The sequence below is a fragment of the Rhopalosiphum maidis genome, chromosome 3 (assembly GCF_003676215.2).
Source record: "Rhopalosiphum maidis isolate BTI-1 chromosome 3, ASM367621v3, whole genome shotgun sequence".
Lineage (NCBI taxonomy): Eukaryota > Metazoa > Arthropoda > Insecta > Hemiptera > Aphididae > Rhopalosiphum > Rhopalosiphum maidis.
The window spans coordinates 47,833,725-47,856,935 of NC_040879.1; the positions used below are offsets into that span (position 1 = coordinate 47,833,725).

Below are 23,211 nucleotides of genomic sequence, written 5' to 3' on the forward strand. Positions count from 1 at the left end.
AATATTTGTTAAATCTACACAATTTGTATTTAAATACTTTTGTAAAAAGTATAATATATATATATATATGACGTATTTGAATCTACAAAATAAAATATTAAATATACTCGTACATTTATGTATTTAATAACTTTTTAAACGAAAATATTATAGACATTTATCGTCTGGTTATGATTGCATTAACGTTTTTAACTCGTTCAATTTAGAGTACCTATAGGACGCTAGATATGCAAGTCACTAATACTTACTCTAGTTTTTTTGTAATTTTATTGCAATACTTTAGTTCCAGAATGAAAAAGCAAGATATTTTGTTATACTCCTCTCATCTGAGTTTGTCCCTTAATGTGACTCTATTTGGCAAATAGTAGTTTAATGGGTTTTTACTAATTTCCATATAAAGTCCATTTTAATACTTAATTTGTATGCGCGCGCTGTACTGTTACAGCGTTGACATTATAATGTTTACCATAATATTTGTAGAATTTTTGAATAAATCAACTATGCAAACAGACAAAACAAATATAGTAATAATCTACTTAGAACACTGAAGTTATACGTTATTACGCGTGTAATAATATTACATTGTATATTTGTATCTTAAAAATTAAATGTTCCTTATAAATATGATATAAATGTAGCCTGCAGGGTTCGTCCACAGAATGAAAACTGTTGATTAGTGCATATTTAAAATATGCATACTATATATATATATATATTATTGTGCAGCATAAACAAGAAGATTTGAATAATTATTTGAAAAATATATTCTGGTTCACTTTTTTGTTTTTGCAATAACTGTCAATGGTATCAATATTATTATGTATGAACGTTGTTCAATGTTCATACATAATATACATACATATCGGTTCAATGTTGTTCTATTTAAAAATTAAAAATAACACTGCTATACATCCTTACCGGATATGTTAGACATACATGGTTAAATCACATAACGCAATCAATGTCGATTTTTTATTATGTATACTATACATATTACATCATTAGGTATGCGTAATATACATGTACATCAGATGAAAATTATTCTTTTTAATATTATTATTTTTATTACTTATTATATTGTTATGTACTTAAAAATGATTATGTTTGTCAATCGTTTAATCAACAATTATAATTACGATTTTATAGGGTTGGAACGAGCATGTATCACACCATTGGGAGATCAATTTTTCTGTTTCTAGAAGCTTTACTCACATTCGAACAGGTTAATGTTATTTTAATTTTTATATCATGCAAATCACATTATATTAAACATATATTTTATTAATTTGTCTTTTAATTGAAATTTTTTTTAATGTGCTGTTTATTTGTCAAGGACTTTTGTATGCAAAAAAAAAAATTAAATCCGCGATTTGACCAGTTTATGTCAAGGTCTCGTCCCATGCAATCATAATTTAGTTGTATTTATTAATATTTGTACTATTAAGCTACTTGTGCAATCTTTATTTTAATATTTTTTTTCTCATAGTATACTTGTAATTATATATACCAAACACAATGCACGTTGAGAATTTGAGACTGGTAAAAACATATAGGTATAGACATAAAATAGATTGATGACGTTAGTCTTAATATCGCATAATTTGGCATTGAACAGAATAGCTCAATGTATATAAAGTGATTCACAAAGCATCTTCATTTTTTCTTTTTATAGCGAATTCAATCAAATTCTAATTCTTGGAATAACTTAAAAACCATATTTTGAAATATCTAGATTTTTACACCGTTTAAAAAGTGTCTTGTGGCGATAGCATACTTATTTTTTCCTAACGAGAACTAATCTTTTTCACTGAAAATTGTTAGGCAGATAATTTTTTTGAATATGCCTATGCTTTTAAATCAAAATTTGAAAGAGTAGCTTTGAATATTACTTGCGAAATACGAAAATGTAAATCCTCTTAACCCGTTGATTTGTGAACATTTGTATTGCCACAAAGCACTCTTTAAATGATAGAAAAATTTAAGGACTTGAAAATATTGTTTTAGTTAGGTCCCTTACTTAAAAATTCCCAAAATCGGAATTTAAATAAATTCTTTATCTATTTATGAAAAAAAAAAATAATAGAAATAAGCATGCTTGGTAAATTACTTATTTCTCTGTATAACAACACAGGTTATATATATTATTCATTAGTGTATTACCTAAAATAATAACAACATCGTGTTTGTGTTTTTTTTTTTTTATGAATTTATAAAATGCACGCAGACGAGCATTCAAAAAGCGTCCGCGTCACTGAAATCCAGTATCCGTCTATGCAATTCGTATCGCAGAAAAACGACTCTGACGCAGTCCATCGGGAACATAATGAAAAAACCTAACTACGACTCATATACACCGGGTACAATATTAAACAATAAATTATAATATAACATTCGTCACAGTATGATATTTGTATAATTATTGTTTCCAATAAGTTTAAATATTAATTTAAAACTAGTAGAAGTTATCGTTAATATTTTATTATAGATTAGCCTAGATTTAGAGGAGATGATACATTAAATTAGCAACTATCTAAATATATATTTCTTAAGGAAACTGGTTTTTCTTATGTCATTGGTTATATCGACTAGTTACTGTTCATTTTTCGTGCATTGATATTGATATTCCAATATAAATATAATGAAAATTATATTTTTTTGATACACAATGAAATTATTGAAAAAATAATTAAAGATGTGTACCCATAAAAACTAAATGTTTTTTATATATATTATTGGTAATAAAATTGTATTCATACATTAACTAAAATACAAAATTTTTATCACTTTTTTAAGAGGATCTAGCTTAAAAATTTGGTCCACGGATATCACAATGATTTAATCCGAACTTGACTCCAAGATGATTAGAGTGTTTCAAGATCACGATCTTGATCCTGAAAATTTCTTATACGGTCACTGTTGTCAATTTATTATTAAATTTATTAACAATTTCAATTTGGATGTATAAAATCAACAGTTTATGTTAGTATCTAGTCATTATTAAAATTGTATTTTTATTTTTTATTGGTAATAATTTTACATAAATATTATGCTTTAATATGTATAACTTATACATGAATAATCTTAAAAAAATCACGGTTAGCGGTTTTCCATTATGCATATGTACTTGGGTATAAATGTAAAATTATAGTGTAACAAGAGTTTTATTTACAGGATGTAGCTGATAATTTTACATTTAAATACAATCAAACTTACATTTTACATTATATAAATCATACCCTGTAAAATATGGTAGGTATACATTTCCAAATCACAAACACTGAAACATTACATTTCTTAACATCTATTTTAAAATAAATTTAATAATTAATATTTACGTATTATTTATTTAAAACCGATTTATTAATATCTTTGTTATTGTTAAAAATATTATTTTGAAATCGAAGAAACGATCTAGACGCGTGCCTATGTTTTTATATAAGTGTTCCTATTTACCTATATATTTACACGTTTCATTAATAAAATAAAAACGTTCGAATGTAATAGAACATATCGATTATTACGTACAATATGGTAATTATTTGCAATAACCATTAGTGATTAAGTTATTGAACGTGATTTTAAACAAATTTATTTGTATTGAAAAATCCTCAAAATCAAGTTTAATATATTACTATAATAATTTGCTACTATAGGTAATAGTATGTTCTTTTAAATGCAACGATATGAGTATTTTTAAAACGTATTAAAAAATAGTATAATTTTCATGATCCATTTGAACATTTGTATTTAGTTTATCATTCATAATAAACTTTTTCTTACTAATTTTTTTTTTTTTTATGTTTTTATTGAACAATATATTTTCTGGTGACCAAATTGAAAATATACCCCACTTAGTTTCACCACGTAACTACATCTCTACGATAAATTTTATATATATTACCAATACACCAAAGGAAACACGATTGATGAGAATAGACTCTGATAATAATGGTTTTATTAAAAAAAAAAAAGGTCTACCCAGTGGTGTCCAAAAGCGTAAATTACATTATTTATTAGACAACTCAAAAAACGTAAAACTGATATCCTCTTTTGTAACTTAACAATAGAAAAACAGCAAAAATTCAATTTTATTATTGGGTCTAATTAAAAGTTAAAACCCATTATACTCTACCTAATTGATAACTAACTTACACCTCTATATTTTCAAAGTTGATTTTAAGATAAGTACCTACTCAATTAATTACAACATTGATTTTTAAAATATTATAAACTAAAATGTATTTAATGACAATACAATACGTATAATAAAATAAACATAAACTAATTTTAATATTAATATTAATTATTCTGTTTTATATATAGGTAATACGTTTTCAAATAAGCAACATTTTATTTTTAACTACCTATTATTTTATAGGTTCATTAAAATATTAAATATAATATGTCTTAATGACTTTATAAAATAAATTAACACTATGTGGCGTTATCTAGCTATACACTGTTATTACTTGTGTAAAAATATTGTCGATAAATTACTAATATATTTACTACATTTTACACTTTTGGTTGCTTTTGAGTCATATTTTTCGCTTATGCGGGATGACCCGTTTACTAACCGTCTTATTTGTGAATCGGCTGAATCCGGCTAATTATATTCATACAATACTGTTAGTCGTTAGCCATTGGACACTTTGGTACTTAGATAGGTGTGTACACATATCTAACACAATATAATATGTAATATTCGAACAAAACATATACCGTAATATTACTATTATAGACTAATAATAGTATAATGTAATACATTATGCGCGATAAAATTCCATTTATTGTTGCGATATATTCATTGCATTTATTGGCATCTTAATTATCGTCATGCCTACCTGCATTAAACCAATTATTATGTTCCAATAATGTACATTTATTTTATTATCGCTGATATTGAATTAGGTACAGTATTTTGGTATTCAATAATTGATGTTATTTTTTCAATTGTTTTTCATTAACATTTCTTATAATTCCAATTATTTCAACTTTTTTATCTTGCCTTCAAAACAAAAATAAAATTATATTATATCTAATATCCATCTCAATTTTTGTATGAACGTTGTATAATATTGGTCCAACTATAATACCTGTTTATTAATATTATTTGTATTACCTGTACAGACGAGTTGCATGCCGAACTGTGTTTCGCCGAAGCGCTGTTACTTAAAGCACTGTTGACATTCATTGAAGATGAGACGTTAGTCAGTTTCATCCGGGCAGGCATCAAAATACGATCTTGCTACAATTCGTACAAGTATGTGTTTATCTCTTAATATGTATCATACGACCATACGATCGTTAACCAAGACGTTTAATTCTATCGTTAAGTTTAATCAGTTAACTATATATTATAATATAGTTACTTTTACCTATAGTTACAAAACAATTATAATAATTATAATATTATACCAATGTGACTACCGGTTTAGTAATGTCATATTGAACATATATTATTAGATCTTGTTTAGACAATATGACATTACAAATATTACCGATTAATAATAATTATATTTACTTTCGCATACTTTCATCGTTCCGGTTATAAAGTTCTATTTGTAATCATGAAATCTATGGCTTTTAATCGGTTAAAAAAAAAATAAATAAAAATAATAAACCAATATGAAATTGTCTGATCTATTTCTACATTTAAATACCTCAGTAGTACGTACAATATTTGAAGAAAAAACAGTATAAGAACATTAAGAACCAAATACTAACTTATGGAATCAATGTAATTAAAATGTTTAATGTTTGGTAAACCCTCTATAGTGCTATAATAATAAGATTTCTGATTTGGTCTGTTATTAGTTATAACAATAATTTAAAACAAAGGTTCTGGTTTAGTGATTTACACAAGATTCCGTGTTTTATACAAAACTTGTTATATTTACGGTCTGATTATAGTCTCTGTCTTATAAGACTAATAAATTAGTAGTCACACATTTAAGCCGAGAATGATGATCGTAGCGTGTGTTTGTTTTAAATTAATAAATATTTAGCACACGTCACGCGTGTATATAATGTTAGTGTGATGGTGTTTTTTTTTAGAGAATGTAACGTCATACTGAGCTCGCGCTCGTGGTCCGAAAATGAAAAGTCTTATAAAGAGCATTTCGAGAGCGGAGTGCGCCTGGGTATCGGGGCTTTTAATCTGGCAAGTATTATATAAAATAATAAATATACATAAATAAGCATAAATATATAAAAAAATATAGATAACTCAAATATAGGTAACCCACTCCCACTTTCTTTTAATAATAAATGTATTCAAATTTCAATTTGTAAAACTCTTAAATAAACTTAACAGCCATATTTTCAAATACTTTAGATTTTTAAATAATTTAAGGAGTATCCTAGAGCCTCAACTTTTTTTTTCAATTTGAAATCGCTTTTTTTCCCTGTAAATGGTTAATCGGATTACTTTTGAAAATGTTAAAGTATCCAAATATAAATTTGAACTAATATAGTAATCTAACTGTATACTATTGATAATAAGTTCATAATAAGGAGATTTAAAAATATAGGTGTTACGGTTATTTAAAAATTACCCGCATGTGTTGTCTCTGTCTTACTAACGTACATCATAACAAATTTTTGTTCCGCAGAATACATTTTGTGATGTTAGCTTTGATATTGGAGTAAATTTACCTATTATCAAATTTAAAGGTAAGAATATTGTCTATATATAGACACTCTAGACAATGACATATTCTTTTATTGGTATTATTATTTTAAAGTGAGTTATGAACATTTTATAGTTACAATATTTTACATAGCTGTAACTCGTTTTAAAATAATAATATCATTAAAGGCATATGTCAGTCTAGATAATATTCTTACCGTTAAATTTGATAATAGGTAAATTTAGTCTAATATTAAAGCTAACATCACAAAATGTATTCTGCTGAATGAAATTTTTTTATGATGTACGTTAGTAAGACAGAGACAAATGTGGGTATGGCGTCCACTTAATAACCAATCTATCAACATTTTATAATTAGTAAAAACTAAAATAAATACTAAATACATTAAAACCATTTTATATTTTTGTAAAATCTTTTTATGGGCTATTATCTTTAAAATATAATTATCAACTATTGTGTGGACAGTGAACACTTCTAAAAATAATTTAAAAATCTAAAAAATGGAAAATATGGTCCACAAAATCACATAAAAATTCCAAAATATCTGAATTGAAATAGATTCATTATTTATAAAAAGCATGAGTGACTATAGAATTTTGGTGTATATGTATGTCTTCAATGATCACCGTGATAATTTCGATCGTTGTGTATTACCTATAACTTATTTTTATATGTTTAAAGTGTTTAAACATAACCTATATAGTTTATAATATAATATGGCGTTGATGTACACGGATTTCAATTTATATTGTATATTTTTATTTTTCTCCGTGTGTACAGATGATCTCGTTACTGCCATCAAAAATCATCAAACTACTAGAATTCATCGGATTTTCCGGAAGCAAAGTAATCGTTTTCTAAGAATCATTGCTTACAATATATATATGATGAATAATATGAATATAATATTTATATTATACATAATATATCTTATAATGTAATTCGTGGGAACCTAAGAGTTCTACAGTTGAAAGGCACCATCGATTTACTCTATTTTTTTCGATTCTCATCTTTACGGTCAAAAATTGAGCATTTTACACATAATAGGTTTTGATGACATATTATATAAACGAGGAAAAACTAAAATTTACCACGAAAATATCACTTTTCCCTTTGTATAGGTGGTGCCTTTTGGTTGGACGCTCACGTAACGTATGATTATAAGTTATATTAGTTATAAACTTATAACTATAGATAATTAAGGAATGAATAGGACATGTCATGCATGCTGCATAGTGCATACTAAATACAAGTTAAATTCCCTGTAATTGGAACGGGAGTCAAAAGATGCAAATGATCAATCTAACAACTATATGGTTACTATATACTATCATGCCGTAGTGGTAACTCACTTTTTATTTTGTGTGCCTTTATTGGACAGCGTGTAAATGGAATAAATCAATTTGATCATTTTTTTTTTTATATAAATATTATTTAAAAAACACAATTATATTCAATACAGAAATTAGACGATGTTTGTGTTTCCTGAAAAATAGGGATTTTAACTTACTATATTCGCTTTGAATCAATCAGAAAAATGTAGTTGCAGACGTTCTATACTTTCCTAAATTATCAATTAATAATGCTGCTGTGAAGGCTGCGTGTTGTTTTTCTGGATGCAAATATTAAAAATAAAATCTAACTGCAGGAACAAGGCCTCGGTGAACTTGAATTGTGTTACCAAGTACCACATGGACTGCGGCACGTCTTATGTGTTCTAACCATGCTTACCTACCATCTGGTCGTAGTGTATGTTTTCAGTCAGGAGGAGGGTGACTTGGAGTTTTGCGACGCGGCACTGCGTCAACAGCTAACGGTAAGGTTTCATTGCTAAATTTTTTGTCTTATGACTTATTTATTATAGTATAATAGTATAATATACCGAAATGATACATGTATAGTGTATACTTATATATTTTTGGTAAGAAAATTATATATATGGGACGGCTCTTCAAGTAGGGTGGCCAGACGTTCCGTATTATACGGGAATGTACCGTATTTCAAAAATCTGTCCCGTTGTCCCCCCGGCATATGCTTCAGGGACGCTATATTGTCCTGTTTTTTAAAAATATGACTATTTTCATACAATAGAAAATATATAAATAAAATGAAAAATATAATCTTCATCTATTTGTACTAAATATCAATTACGGTCTACGGAGTAAATGTATGTCGTATATAATTATGCATTTGTAGAATAATGATGTTTTTGCTAAATTATTATGATAAACAATTAGTAATAGTTTATACTTATAAAGTTATAAGTACAAAAAAAATATTTGTGATTAAATATCTAAAACATATTATTTTAGTAAGTTACATTTGTTAGTTATCAATTATTATTAAGATTTAAGACTTTAAATATTTAAGCATTTCATCAAAAATAGATGTTTATTCATAATAAAAAAATTCTTATCTTTGTCCCGTATTTTATATCTGGCCACCTTACTTCAAGCAAAATAAAATAATTTGGTAAATGGAGCGAGCTTTAGATACAAAAAGCATTAACCGTATAGCACGTGTTTATATTTTACACATATATTATACAGGATTATTTACCAATTATGTTCACTCCCGCACTTCCATATTTTCTTGGTATAATTTTTGATTTCGTACTTCACAGCGCTTTTAAATTATTTAATTATCTGATGCTAAATATTATATCTTCTTTGTTTTATAAAACAATGATTTAAAAATGAATTACGTTAAAACATAAATTAACTATTATCGTGTAGGTATTACAATATATTGAAAAAGGATTGCATTTCCTTCATAAAAACATTTTTAATCACTATAATATTTATGTATTCAAAGTACAAGTATGATAATCATTATACATGCATTTATATTTATTTAAGAAGTATTATATAATACTTACATGGTAATTTATATTCTAAATCATTGTTTTATAAAATGATTGTAACAATAACCTGGTGTTTTCTTATTCAAAAACAGCGTGGAGTACGATACCGTTTTCTAGAAGGAGCTTAGATTGATACAATGATACACGTGTACGTAAGATCAAACTAACAAATTTCAATAAATGGAAATATCAAGACTAGATTCCATAAAAAAAATTCTTTCAAATCTTTATCCCGCATTTTTCATATTTTGTTAAGAGTCAATTGTTTTTATAATAATAATAATTATTTTTATTGTTTATTAATTTGAAAAAAATCCTACAAACTATAGCTTTTGGGATTTATTTATGGTACCTAAACACCTATCACATAACTATATGAAATATTATCTATCAATAATTAACCAACATTGTATACTGTAATTTTGTACATTTACATGATGGTGTGCGCAGCTGTATCCCAACGGTGCATGGTTCTTGTACTTTAAAGGACGCCTGGAGTTTATGCGCGGTGACGTAGACGACGCGATCAAGTGGTACACAGCTTCGGTGGAGTCCCAAGATTCGTGGCCTCAATTCCATCACATATGCTACTGGGAATTGTGCTGGGCTAATTGGTTCGTATAATAGTATTATAATTTATAATAGATTGGTTGTAAGCATAATAGTATATGATAGATTAGAAACATGAAACTATAACTATTGCTTAGGTAGAAAATAATAATAGCAACAACTAAGATCGCCTTTTTTTTCAACAATTTTATTTTATAACCGCGTCAAATTATGTAAAAAAAAATATACCTTAGTACCTACCTTACCACATTTTTAAAAATGTTTTTACATTTCGAGATGATTACACGTTTACTGGTAAAAGAGTCACAACTCACAACCTGTATTGATTCTTTAACATTATTAAACAGTTTTGAAACGAAAGAACAGCGAATCAAACTCAATTTCGATGTGCTGTCATGCCTGTTGTGGCGATAAAAAACGACAAATATTTACCTGACTTTGTGATACTGCGACACAATCTAACGTATATCATATTATAGTGATTAATTATACATACGTTAGATATTAATAATTATTGGTATACCCTGGTGCCGGTTTATTTACGAATCGTGGTATGTATAATAATGCAATACATTTTAGCGTTGCCTTAAACTGGAAACGGGCAGAAATATACGCGGCCAAATTGGCGGAGCAGAGCAAGTGGTCACGCACTACATACAACTACCAGCGGGCGTGTATCATGCTCATGCGAGGATACAATTGTCTGTCCCGCGACGAGCTCAATACGGTCAACCAGTTAATGGCGTAAGCGAGCATCTAACACGACATGATAATATCGTTATGATATTTGAGCTTAAGTTTTTCTTTATTTTTAATTTTTTTCGTTGCCGCCAAGGAGGCTTTGAACCGAAAACAATATATAAAAATATTACGAAAAAAAAAAAACCGGTAGCCTTAAACATCAAAACATACTATTTCTGTAATATAGTTACTATTCTTAATTAGTACCCGGGTACTTGGGTACTTGGGTACTACTATTTTAATTTTATTTAATATTTTCGTTTCGAATCAAAACCTTTGACGGTGTATTTTTATGCGTAAATGTTTATTATACATATTTAATATATATGTATATTATACTGCAGTGACGTGCCCAAATACAAACAGAGGATTGCTGGGAAATCGTTGCCAATGGAAAAATTTGCCGTGAAGAGATCTCAAAGGTTTACCAATCAAAACAACCGGCTGTTCATGCCCGCCATTGAATTGCTGTACTTGTGGAACTTGTTCAACGTGTTCGGCAAACGCAAGTCATTGTGCGACAATCTGTACAGGCTCATTGACAAAAACACAAAGGACCTTGAGAAAAATCCTGGTACAGTTATTAACCGATTTATTATTATTCTCTTTTTTCGGTTATAAGTTATACATTACAATATTACATCGTTATTGTTATTACTTATTGTTGCTGTAACTCACTGCAATGGGTATAGATGACTGACGCGCGAACAAAATAACGATGAGACAGACTTTGGGTGTACGAAGTATGTAATACGCTACATAATATAATCTTATGTTTGCATTCTACCGAAACTGTATAATGTTACTACTATAATGCTAATATTGACGTATTATAGTTATTATTAAACCCAATGAGCGTCGACATTTCTTAAGAATTTTCGTTAGGACTACACAATAATAGTCGTTATAGGTTTTTGTTTTTACTTTTTCTAGAGCTTCGAGAGCTTCTAGAGTTTCTAACCATCGCGTGCGTATAATATAACCGATTTACGTTCCACGCTAAATCAATACGGTCGCTGTATAAGTCCAAAGTCAATTAGCGGTGGAATTAATCCCATCGGCTGAATCCCGATACAAGGGCTGGGTGTATGATATCGTGTCCTAGAACCGGCGAGCAATCTTTTCTGACTATATAGAGTGACATCTTAAGCGATTCGCAATGTCAACGATTCGTTTAGAACAGCCATATTATATGTTTATAACTACTCGGATCGCGTTAAAGAACCTAAGTGGAGATAATTCACGAAAGATTAAGTAATTAAAAATATATGTACGATAATATAACGATTTTTGGTTTATTATTAATGAAAAATAGTAATAAATGTAATTTTTTATTAGTGTGATTTTTATTTTGAGTTATTGTGGTTTACAAAAAAAAGTTGTTGGGTCACATGTCGACTAGGCTGAGTATGGCTGGTTTTGACCATCAGACCGTGTACATTCATAAAATGTTCCTCTTATAGTTATTATAACATAAAAACACATGCAGAAATAAACGCTTCAGTAATTATTCAGTTCAAATATTTTTATATTTCTGATAAACATCATTGATTATACAAGGTAGATATCCTATGCCTGACTTTACACAGTAGCAAATAATTACATTTCCAACAAGCGTGTTGAAATAAAAATTTTCCACTAATAAATTAAAAACGCAGAATAAATGTATATTGTCTTGGTTTTTGTATTAGATATATTATAATAACTAATTCAATACATTTCTTTGATTGCGATATTAACATAATAACTTTTTTATAACAATCTTCCTGTAAAATTAATTATTAATTTTTTTGATTGATCAGTAATCTACAGATATTAAGTTATTTATTACTTATAATTATTAATTAACTGAAAATAAAAATAATTAAAAATAAATTTATTAACTTGATTAAGTATTTTCTACAAAACAAATAACAATGATAGATTCGCAGTCGAAAAAATATAATATTAGTACTTTCTACATGAAGAAATATTATTTTATACTTTTATTAAGTTTTAAAAACATGTGTAATTTAATTCCACTTCAATAAATGTCAAATGTTGTTAAAATATGCAAACACAGCCATAAAATAAAAGCAAAAAAATATATATATATACAAAAAACAATAAACAGTTTCATAAAAATCTGAATTCTAGCTAAACATAACTTAAAGTGGCACGTACATGACACGTTCTAGTGCAATAAAAAGGTTGAGGATAGAACCAAACTTTTTTTAATTTACAGATACAAATTAACAACACCTCGTAACCTCGTCATTATAGAGTTGATCACTGCTATGGATGAGCAAAATTTTAATTCAATGATAAATCATTGTATACAACGAAAAACTGATTCTAACCGGAGACGGTCGTCAGTATAAATTCAAACATTTATAACAATTTAATATATGGCTTTAAGTTAAACTTTTTTTTTAAATTCTAGTTAATGAAACTAATGAGAAACCTTGAGTTACATTCAAATTAAAATAATTAATATTATATATCTCCATTAAGTTTATTTTTATCACAGCCCATAGATAATATAGTTGTACATCAGATATTATGTGAAAACTTAGTTCAAAGCGTTATCATTTCAAAACTCTCGGGTTAACTTTATAATTGTATTAAATTGACTATCCTAAAGTTTGAACTGAACAAAAATGTCGACGTGCAAATCAGTTTGGCATTGACAACATTTGTAGTTATTATAACCAGGGGTTAACGTAGAGGGGGGCACAAATAGACTCAGTCACGTACCGCATTTAAACCACGTCCTCTTTACATTTTGTTATCTAACGTATGCTAGCACCTCTAAGCCTTTTAGTTGAATCAAAATAATTTCTTCAGTTAAGATATTTTATATTATATTTTACTTTGTTATTTTTTATATAGGAGTTGAGTAAACTAATATGACCCGTGTAATGTACATCCTATTATCCTAAACAATATACCTACGTATAATCAATGTTTCTTTAAATTTTTATTATTTTATTTCAAAGACATATTTTTTTTTTATTTAAGATTAAATATTTTATTATATAATGATAACAATAATATATTTTTTTAATTAGTTTAGAAAATTAGGTAATGGCAAAAATGAGAAATTTACACATAAAATTAATTAATAGTATTATGGGGGGTGATGATTTAGAGGTAAAAAGTACTAATGAACACCGTCGGTTAAACGTGATAAAATTACAATTTCTAAGTAATTAACGAGTTTTTTAAGTTTACACTCGTGGAATGGCGCTTAAAATAGTAGATACTTATGGAGAATAGACTAATAAAGATCACTTTAGTTCTCTTGGTCTTTGTGCCATTTTAAGCCTCAAATAATATAACTTCACATTTCCGTGTATATAGATTACGCAGTTCATTTATTTCTGTCTACTTGTTTACAATGTCTACCTCAGATCACTGTCTCGTAATATTAGAAAATAAAAAAAAATATCACTTCAAGGAAAATTTATAAATCATATATATGTTATTGGGTTTTCGCCGTTATTTTGTAATTTAGGTATCTTAGGTTGATTACTTAAAATCTTAAATTAAACCAAAAATATAATACATCGTTTTTTATTATGAAGTATTACTATATTATAACTGTGTAAAGTAACATAATAACTAGTGATTATATAAACAATAATAATATGTAACAATTTGTTTTTATATCAGGTTAACAGTAAGTTTATTCTTGTTATTGCAACTATTCCGATTTATGATAAACGAAATTTATAATATCAATTGTGGCATTGTGCTACAAGGCTGAGCTAAATCGACTGGTGGTCGATAGATAGAGGTTTTATACCAGTTTTTGGCTGTACTAGTGTTTGGTTATCGCCATGCAATAACAATATTTTTAGAAGTAAAAAAAACCATCATATGAATTACAAAATAAAACAAGATTGTTATATAATAAATTTATTTCATCCCGTTGTCCTTTGTCATAGTGGCTCTGGGTTTATTTATTTTTTTTATCGACATAATAAACAATACAATAATTATTATACACAGATGATTGTATTATTTATACCAGTCAAGATGACACATAAAACAAATTATTATTCTATTAGATTGATAAAATGTGCGTCTCGGAGATTCGGAGGATGTATAGACATTTAAATACTATAATTAAAAATATGTAAAATATAGGTAATAACAAGATGTCAAGAAATCAATATAGTTATAATAAGCCAAGGCCTTATTTATTTCAAAAAAATGAAAAAGCGCAATCAACATGTCTTTACTTATTGCGTCTCTCTTTAAAATCACTTAGATGTCACTATTAATTAAAATTAATTAACAAATTTCATCTTATATTCAATAATATTATAATAATTCTAAGTGTTATTAATTTGTTGTTTATTGATTCATTAATTATCCTGGCGCTACTGGTAGTTTGCAAAAATTATTCATCTAAAGTATTAGACAGGTACTATCTATCTGAGCCGTTTAATCTATGAAAGGAACATCTCAAACTTTATGCAATTATACTTTATGCTTAATATTTTTACTGCTCTAAAATTGTATAAAATGAACAGTTCAAAAAACATTTTCATTGTATCCAATTTCATATTTATTTTGTGAAAAGTAATTTGCACTTTAAAGTTTAAAGCTGCAAAGTTCTTTGCTGAACTTACCATTTAAAACATGGTTAACAAGTTCGATCGAAGTTTCTCTTATTTCCATATTACATTATTTTGATGTATTCACGTCAAATAATTTGTTCGGAGTTAAAGTACAATACTGGTACATAGGATATATATGCCCATACACTTAATCAGTAATATGAATATTTCATTTCGTAAAATAATTATACAGGTTGTTCAGTTAAATCGTACAGCAAAAACATGTTAATGACCGTATGATTTCATAGTAGTGATAGTAAAATCGTAAAAATTATCGCATGTTTACAACAAAATGGTAAAAATTAGATGAATTTTATAAACAATTTTTCTGAGGATTTTTTTTTTTTATTTGCGTATAGTGTATTGTGATGGGCTTCTTAACATTTAAGCGTTGTAAGCTAAATTTTCTTTTGAGCACAAATTATGCAGTGGACATAAAAATTATAAATAAAAAAACAATCACTGAGTCACTGATTGTGGAATAATAACAAAAACATCTGATGAACAGACAAAGACGCCGATGTAAATTATGGACTAAATAAAACATTTTCGGACAAATTTTTCGGAAATTTTGTGGGCCGTAGTCTATAAAGCTTTTATTTCGAAACGGGTAATAACTAATGAATTTGCAAATTCTAATTAAACTGATAAACGACGCGGTCGGAACTGTTTGAAAATCGTTAGGTACTGTTGGCTGACGCGTTCTTATTATTAATGAATTTATCAGCGGTACTATACACTGTGGTCCAGGCGCGTAGCCGAGGGTATTACAAGTGTAGTAACACCCCCCTCAGTCGTGGTGTACTCATAGATTTACATTTTTTTTTATTAATAATAATAATATTTAAACTTTTTCCCATAAGCCATTATTTATTCACTTGTTATGCGTTTGTTTAAAATAGGTATACGTAAAGTTATTAATTTGATGTGTATAATTTTGTTAATTAATTTTGAATAACACTCTCCCTTTGGAATTCCTAGCTACGCGCCTGCTGCGGTCAAGTAAAATACTAGGAAATTCCCTAATAAATTTTCCCCACGTATAATCTACCTATAATTTGACAAATGAATACATTTTTATGTTTTTACTTAATATTTTCATTTGTATATATTATAATATAACGTATACTTATATATATAGGACACGATATAAGACATTATTTTTCTTAATATCTTAAATCGTAGTATATAATTAAAGTATTTTTTAATAATTAATTATAATTTATATATTATTAGATCCTAAGCGGGGAGCAATTGATTTTATACGATATGTGTTTTTTTTATTTTGCAGAAACTTAGGTAATCGCAAATGCTTTTATCTTGAACTTTGCAAAGAGTGGTTTCTGGTAGCGAATCATCTATATTTGATACTTGGTGGTTTAAGCAAAAAAGTACTTTTCAAAATAATCGGAAAAATTATAAGCTGCAATTACAAAAATTAAAAAAAAAACAGAATTTGCAATGATATACAAAAATGTGTTGTTTTAATAATATAATTTGACTATGTATTTAAAAAAAACCTAATAACTACGATTTAACACTATCATATACTCGTTTTGTTTATTATGATACTTCATATAGGTATATCAAAGAATACGATAACTTTTAATTAAAACTATTTTTGAAAATATCGTTTTTTTATAATTGGAAATATATTAACTGTAAAAACTTGAAACTTTGTACTTTAACAGAATCTAAAAATACATAGACCACATTATTGTTGTTGTATGCGTATTTAAATATCACAAAAATTTACATAAGGAAAGTTACATTGTAGATAATTACTAGCAGGTATGTATTAAACACGATTTGTTTTTTACCACAATTTATTAAACCAAGGTACCATGCTACTATTAGAAAAATAAATTGCTTATAGCAATTTAAATATATTATATACATAATATCCTTAAAAATATAGGCTGTCAAACTATCTTCACTCAGAATTGTTTTTCATGTCCAATCATTTAAAATTGAATACAAATTTAACACATTCATTGTAGAAAATTACTCAATCTTAGGTAGAATTTTCAATTACTATTATAAAGGTAAACTGCAGAGTGACTTGCCCGGTTCTTTATATTTTTTTATATGAAAAAATATATTTAATTAATGGAAAGAATAACGATTATAATGAAATATTGTGTCCCCCTCACCTAATAAACACAGAAAAAAATATCTCCTATTAGAAAAAAGCCCAGCACTACCATTGTAATACTGATTTTTGTTTTTTATCTGGACAGGTCAATATGGCAGCGAATTCGAGTACGATAACAAGGCACTCGGGTGTCTACTGAAAGGCGTGTGCCTGCGCATCATGAACAGCCCTTTGCACGCTGAAGAGTGTTTCAAGTCTGTCGTGTCGATGGAGAAGAAAATTAAAGAGGACCGTTTTCTGGTGCCATACGCGCACGTGGAGTTAGCGTTTTTGTACAAAGCTAAAGGCAACCTGGAAAAGGCGGCGTATTACCTCGAAATGGCAAAGTACGGTGTCTAAACTTGTCTCTACGTGATCATTATTAATATTTATCGCAATTCGTAATTCGTAATCGTTAAAATGATTATTTATCGCAGTAGAAATCGTTTGAAACGGTAATTCGGTACAATACGGTAGTGGATAACGTCGTTCCAACTTCGTATTATCGGAAAATCATATCGCGAAAAATAAAATAACGAATCCATTTTTTCGATAAAATACTTCACGATAACAAAAAAAAAAAAAACCTAAATGAGTTTTCTTTATTTAATAGATGTATAATATAAGTACTTATATTTGTTTATTAGTATAATATTATATTACCTACCTACCTAATTTTGCCATGTTTGATTTCGTGTTTATTATAGGTAAATTTAGCGATTTTAATTTCATATTTTAGATTCTGAATCTATTGATTTTAAATTCGTTTTTATTTTTATTTTTTGGGTCTGAAGACACTTTTTCTAGCAAAAAAATTATTTTCTTATCGTCAAACATCGACGAAAGTTTCTAGTAGAAAATTGACCTAGTTGGTTCTTTAGGGGGTTAAAAACTGCAAAAGCTTGAAAATTTTATACAAGATTCCTTAAATTGCTAAGACTGAAATTAAAAAAAAACAAGTTAAACGTAATTCCACAAATATTTTAAATAAAATATATAAAAAATAATAATATTAATATCAAGAATAATAGTATAAGTATAATTCATATTTAAAGACACGATATACGTTAACATTTGAATTTAAAAAATCAAAAATAAACAAACAGTAGTCATATTTTGCATTATATTATTTTTAAATGATTCAATCACATATAATTTGAGTGAATGTTATTATTATCAGAGTAATACGAAAATAAAATATAAAATTAAAATTGAATATTACGAAAACAGTTAATTTGTTTTGTATGTTAGGTAGAGGTATATTACTATTTATATATAATTTTATATTTACATATTTCATCAAAATAAAATTTAAAAATAAATGTTTGCAACATATAGACTGCAACCTACCTGCCTTTCAATAGTGTTTCTTTATTGAATAAATAGATTTGATAGGCATTTGGCATATATTTTTTTAGAGCAACTTCATCGTTCAACATTCTTAGAATAAATATCGCCATCGCCAGTACAATAACATGTAGCCATTTTGTATACGTATTTTTTCTCGCTTATGCTCATTATTAACTTTATTTTTATAATTTATGATCTTAAAAATTAAAAAAAAAAAAACAAATTGCTGACAAAAATATTGTATAACTTGTGTTTAATATTTAAAGTAACAGATATTTAAATGACATCACACTGCGATCGTTCTTATGAGATGATTTGACTAATACCGATTTCGGAGTACCTACATCGTACGACATAATAAAAACTTATATAAAACTTGTTTTCAATGTGTCTACGGAATAATATACAAAACTTTAAAATCTATACATTTATAAAAATAATTGTATGTTTATTATAACGTATATGTCATGTGTTTAAATATGAATTACACCGAGTCGTTATTATAAAATGTTTAAATAGGTATACATTTGGAACAAATGAGGTACTGTAAAAAACACTTTTTTATTTTTTCTCAAATGGGCAATTCCCATATAATATACTCGACGCCTACTGTACAGCAGATCGGTTATCTAAAATTATCCTCTTCTTAAATTGATTGTAGGTAAGTCTAAATTATGACAAGAAAAATAAATATAAATTCAGAATTCGAATTTGTAATTCTTATAATAACATAGTAGTAATGTGCATGGAAAATATGAGTATAAAAAATAATAATAAGTGTACGTATTGGTTTCTATTATTTCTGATAATGATGAATTATACATTTTTCGAATCGATTCGCATACGTACAATTCGATATAACCGTATTGAGATTTTATATGATTAATTGATTAATATGAATTTCTGCAAAAATCGTTGTGGACAGAATGTTTATCGGCTTTAGAACGAACTATACAAGTTGTTGCAAATCGTTTAATGGAAAACTTAATTCAGGATTTTATTACACCCAGCCAATTATTTTTTTAATAGAAAAAAATATTTTGATATAAATAAATGAAGTGAAAAAAATGTACACAATATAATTAATATAAACTGTTTTATTTACCGTAAGCATTGCAGTAAGAAATTATAAATTTGTACAGATGTGATATCGGTAGTGGATGGATAAAAGTGACACAATATTAATGATTAAATAAATGAAATAGGTACTATAATTCGGTGTTGCACAAACGGTCACTAAACATTTAATGAACCATAGTGAGCTAGTGGTCCCTTAAACATGATATATTATAGTGGCAAATGATTGGTCCATTAAAATTTAGTAAACCATTAAATTAATATATTTTCTTTTTTTCTATGCAGCCCTACAACCCTTGTTGTTTAATAGTTAGCAATAATAGGCATTTATTGTAAAACGGGTTAAACATGAGCATACTAATACATTAAACATGAATGAAAAAAATCAATTACATTTTTATAAAGCACAAAGCGTGTGTAATATACTCGTGTTCAAAATAATAATTCACATGTTACTTTTTATTCAGAGAATCCGAGTGACGTAAAAAAAACAACTAACTTAGACTCGTCCAGTGTGAACCAACAAGCGACCTCGACTCCTTCCGTTATATAGTCGACAGGCGTGGTAAAATACTTTCTGAATTTTCCCGATGTAGTTTCAATAATTTCATCATGAATTAATCAACCATTTGTTTCACTATAATATAGTTCATAATATTTTTTTAAAATATACAAATTAATCAGACAAAGTTTGCTAAAAAACATAAAAACTAAAAAAAAATGGATTTAAAATTGCTAAAAATCAATTTTTAATTATTCGGTAATATTTTTAAGTCGATCAAACTAAGTTGTGATATATAAAATTTCTCCCTTTCTTAAAAAAAAATATTTTTCATTTTATTTATTTAAGGAGATCTATTGTCTATACTTGAAAAGTTCACTTTTTTGAACTTTTTAAAAAGTCATTTGCCTCTACACCTTAGCATTCTTATACTCGTATGATTATCTGTCTTATTGGCGTTTTCATTTTTTTTTTTGCAGAAAAAATTACTCCGGTTATTCGCTGGAGACGAGACTGCATTTTCAAATCCATTGCGCTTGGTCCACATTGAACGAGCATAACACATCTACCACTGCGGACCACACCGATCTCACGCCTGTTCGTCGATTTGACGACAACCAATGAGAAAACAATAATATTACACCTATCCAAAACATAATATTATACATATTTTTATTATTATTATTATTGTTGTTGTTGTTGTTGAATATTGTCAGCGTCGGCGTAACGTTCATTTTAGTTACTTTGCGTCGTGCAATTAATATTAAATTATAACTGATATGCAAAATAATATATAGTCCCTACGCGCCCGTCATGTTTAGCATGTGGTTAGTTATTATTTTTACATTATTATATTTCTGAAAAGGCGATTTCCTCAAAAACATTATAATCGACACATTCCCGTTTGAAACGCCTGGACCCTCTCCAATTTTTCCCACGCCCTCAATCAGTCTCCTCATCGCAATGATATCAAATATTATAGCTATTTAAATTTTTTTGTGGTTTTGGAAAATTTTCTTCAAAATGTATTACTATATATTTACTTATTTTACTTAAATTTAATTTACACTAAACTATATACATAATATAACGATATTTATTAAATATCTGTCTATAAATTACGATTTATAATGTATACTTATTGACAGTTAATGATATTCGAATTCGAAAACATCGTATCGATAAAATCGAGTTTTTAATACATATAATTATTTACTACTGTGAATCTAAAAGTTAGTTTGAATGACAAGTGGTGAAGAGGTTATTCTTATATATAAATTGGTTTCTTGTGATTCTAATATTCTTATATTGTAATGAAGTAAATTTCAAGTTGCTTATTTTTGACTTTTTGAATTTCATTTAATTTTTGCTATGTATAATATATTTAATGAAAATTTTTAAAACTACTCAAAATTCACATTTTTTAAAAATATTAAGGATTCAATAATAATCATTTTTATCGTTTTTGAAAGATGATGACTGCAGTAAGAATTGCACTCCGATTTTAAACATATTTTACCGGCATTATTTAAAGTTCATTAAAAAACCAGAGTTAAATGTAACCTTAATCCTCTGTATCTCTATCAAATCAAAAAAAAATTACTAGAACCAACAAGTACAATTTTATTTTTGTAATGAAATAATATTATTATTACTATACAAATGTTTCCAATACCAAATGTGTCCAGGGATTACAATCCAAAGCCCATCTAATCGCCTCAAAAATTCAATTCTTCATTGATTTCTAATGATACACTTCATTCAGATTTAAAAATACCTGCTGTCAAAAAAAAATTATTCTAAGCACTCCATCACATAACTCTAACTTTCACCAGTTTATTGTATCAGAAGATTGAACAACCGAAGAAGGGGGTGTGGATGAAAGTTTACAACACCCAAAATTATTTAAATGAAAACCAAATCATGAATAGGTTTGGTGTACTTTGTAAAAGAAAACATTCCTATAGTGATATTGATAACATACTCGTATTATTTGAGATAATATTATTGTGTTTTAGGTTTAGAGATTAGAGGTTGGTAGGATGAGAAAAGACCACCGATTACGAAAATTATTTTTCTCATTTTACTTTTACTATTGTTGTTATTGTTGTTTGATACTATTTAGGAAAATTGATACATTATGTTCAGGTATTGTTTTTTTTATTATAATCATTCTTTATTGTTATTTTTTTGTGACAATAAGTATTAAGTAGCTATATTATCGGTTTTATTGTATCATGTATATTTTAATTTTTATATATTATAATTTACTTTTCACGACTGTTTGAAATTAAATATTATAGTACTTACCTATTTATTATAAAAACTATAGATTAAAGTCAAATTCTGTTTAACAATAAATACAAATTATAAATAAAACCCCTTTAATATATTTATTAGTATTTAAATGTGATCATCACTCATCAAAAATGATAATCAATTACAACATTTATATAAATCGTTCAAAAAATGTATAATATACTAGAAACAAAGACAATTTCAAAAATTTTTTGGTTCATCATTTTTAAATTATAACAAAAAAAAAAAAAATATTAAAATCGATCTTGTCAAAAACTTGCAAAAAATAATCCCGTTTTCCGTTATTTACTTATTATTATTACCATCGTAAATTACGTAAATATATTTTATTATGATATTATGTAAATTCTATTTATATGGTTTTTGTAACAATGCCCCTTAGCTCTTACAAAATT

The 23,211-nt window shown here is 27.0% G+C and overlaps 1 protein-coding gene across 1 annotated transcript in view; it reads left to right on the top strand.

Moving 5' to 3' along the window:
- The window catches only part of LOC113558783 (tetratricopeptide repeat protein 39B-like), a 41,160-nt gene extending 18,356 nt beyond the window's left edge, over positions 1-22,804 (top strand). Inside the window, exons 4-14 of the mRNA XM_026964320.2 lie at positions 1,147-1,222; positions 2,225-2,357; positions 5,131-5,263; positions 6,058-6,163; positions 7,434-7,499; positions 8,302-8,469; positions 9,967-10,130; positions 10,666-10,830; positions 11,172-11,401; positions 17,675-17,915; positions 20,977-22,804. Coding sequence (XP_026820121.1) covers positions 1,147-1,222; positions 2,225-2,357; positions 5,131-5,263; positions 6,058-6,163; positions 7,434-7,499; positions 8,302-8,469; positions 9,967-10,130; positions 10,666-10,830; positions 11,172-11,401; positions 17,675-17,915; positions 20,977-21,121 — 1,627 coding nt within the window. The 3' untranslated portion in view covers positions 21,122-22,804. The remainder of the gene's footprint in view (positions 1-1,146; positions 1,223-2,224; positions 2,358-5,130; positions 5,264-6,057; positions 6,164-7,433; positions 7,500-8,301; positions 8,470-9,966; positions 10,131-10,665; positions 10,831-11,171; positions 11,402-17,674; positions 17,916-20,976) is intronic.
- Positions 22,805-23,211: the final 407 nt, after the last annotated feature.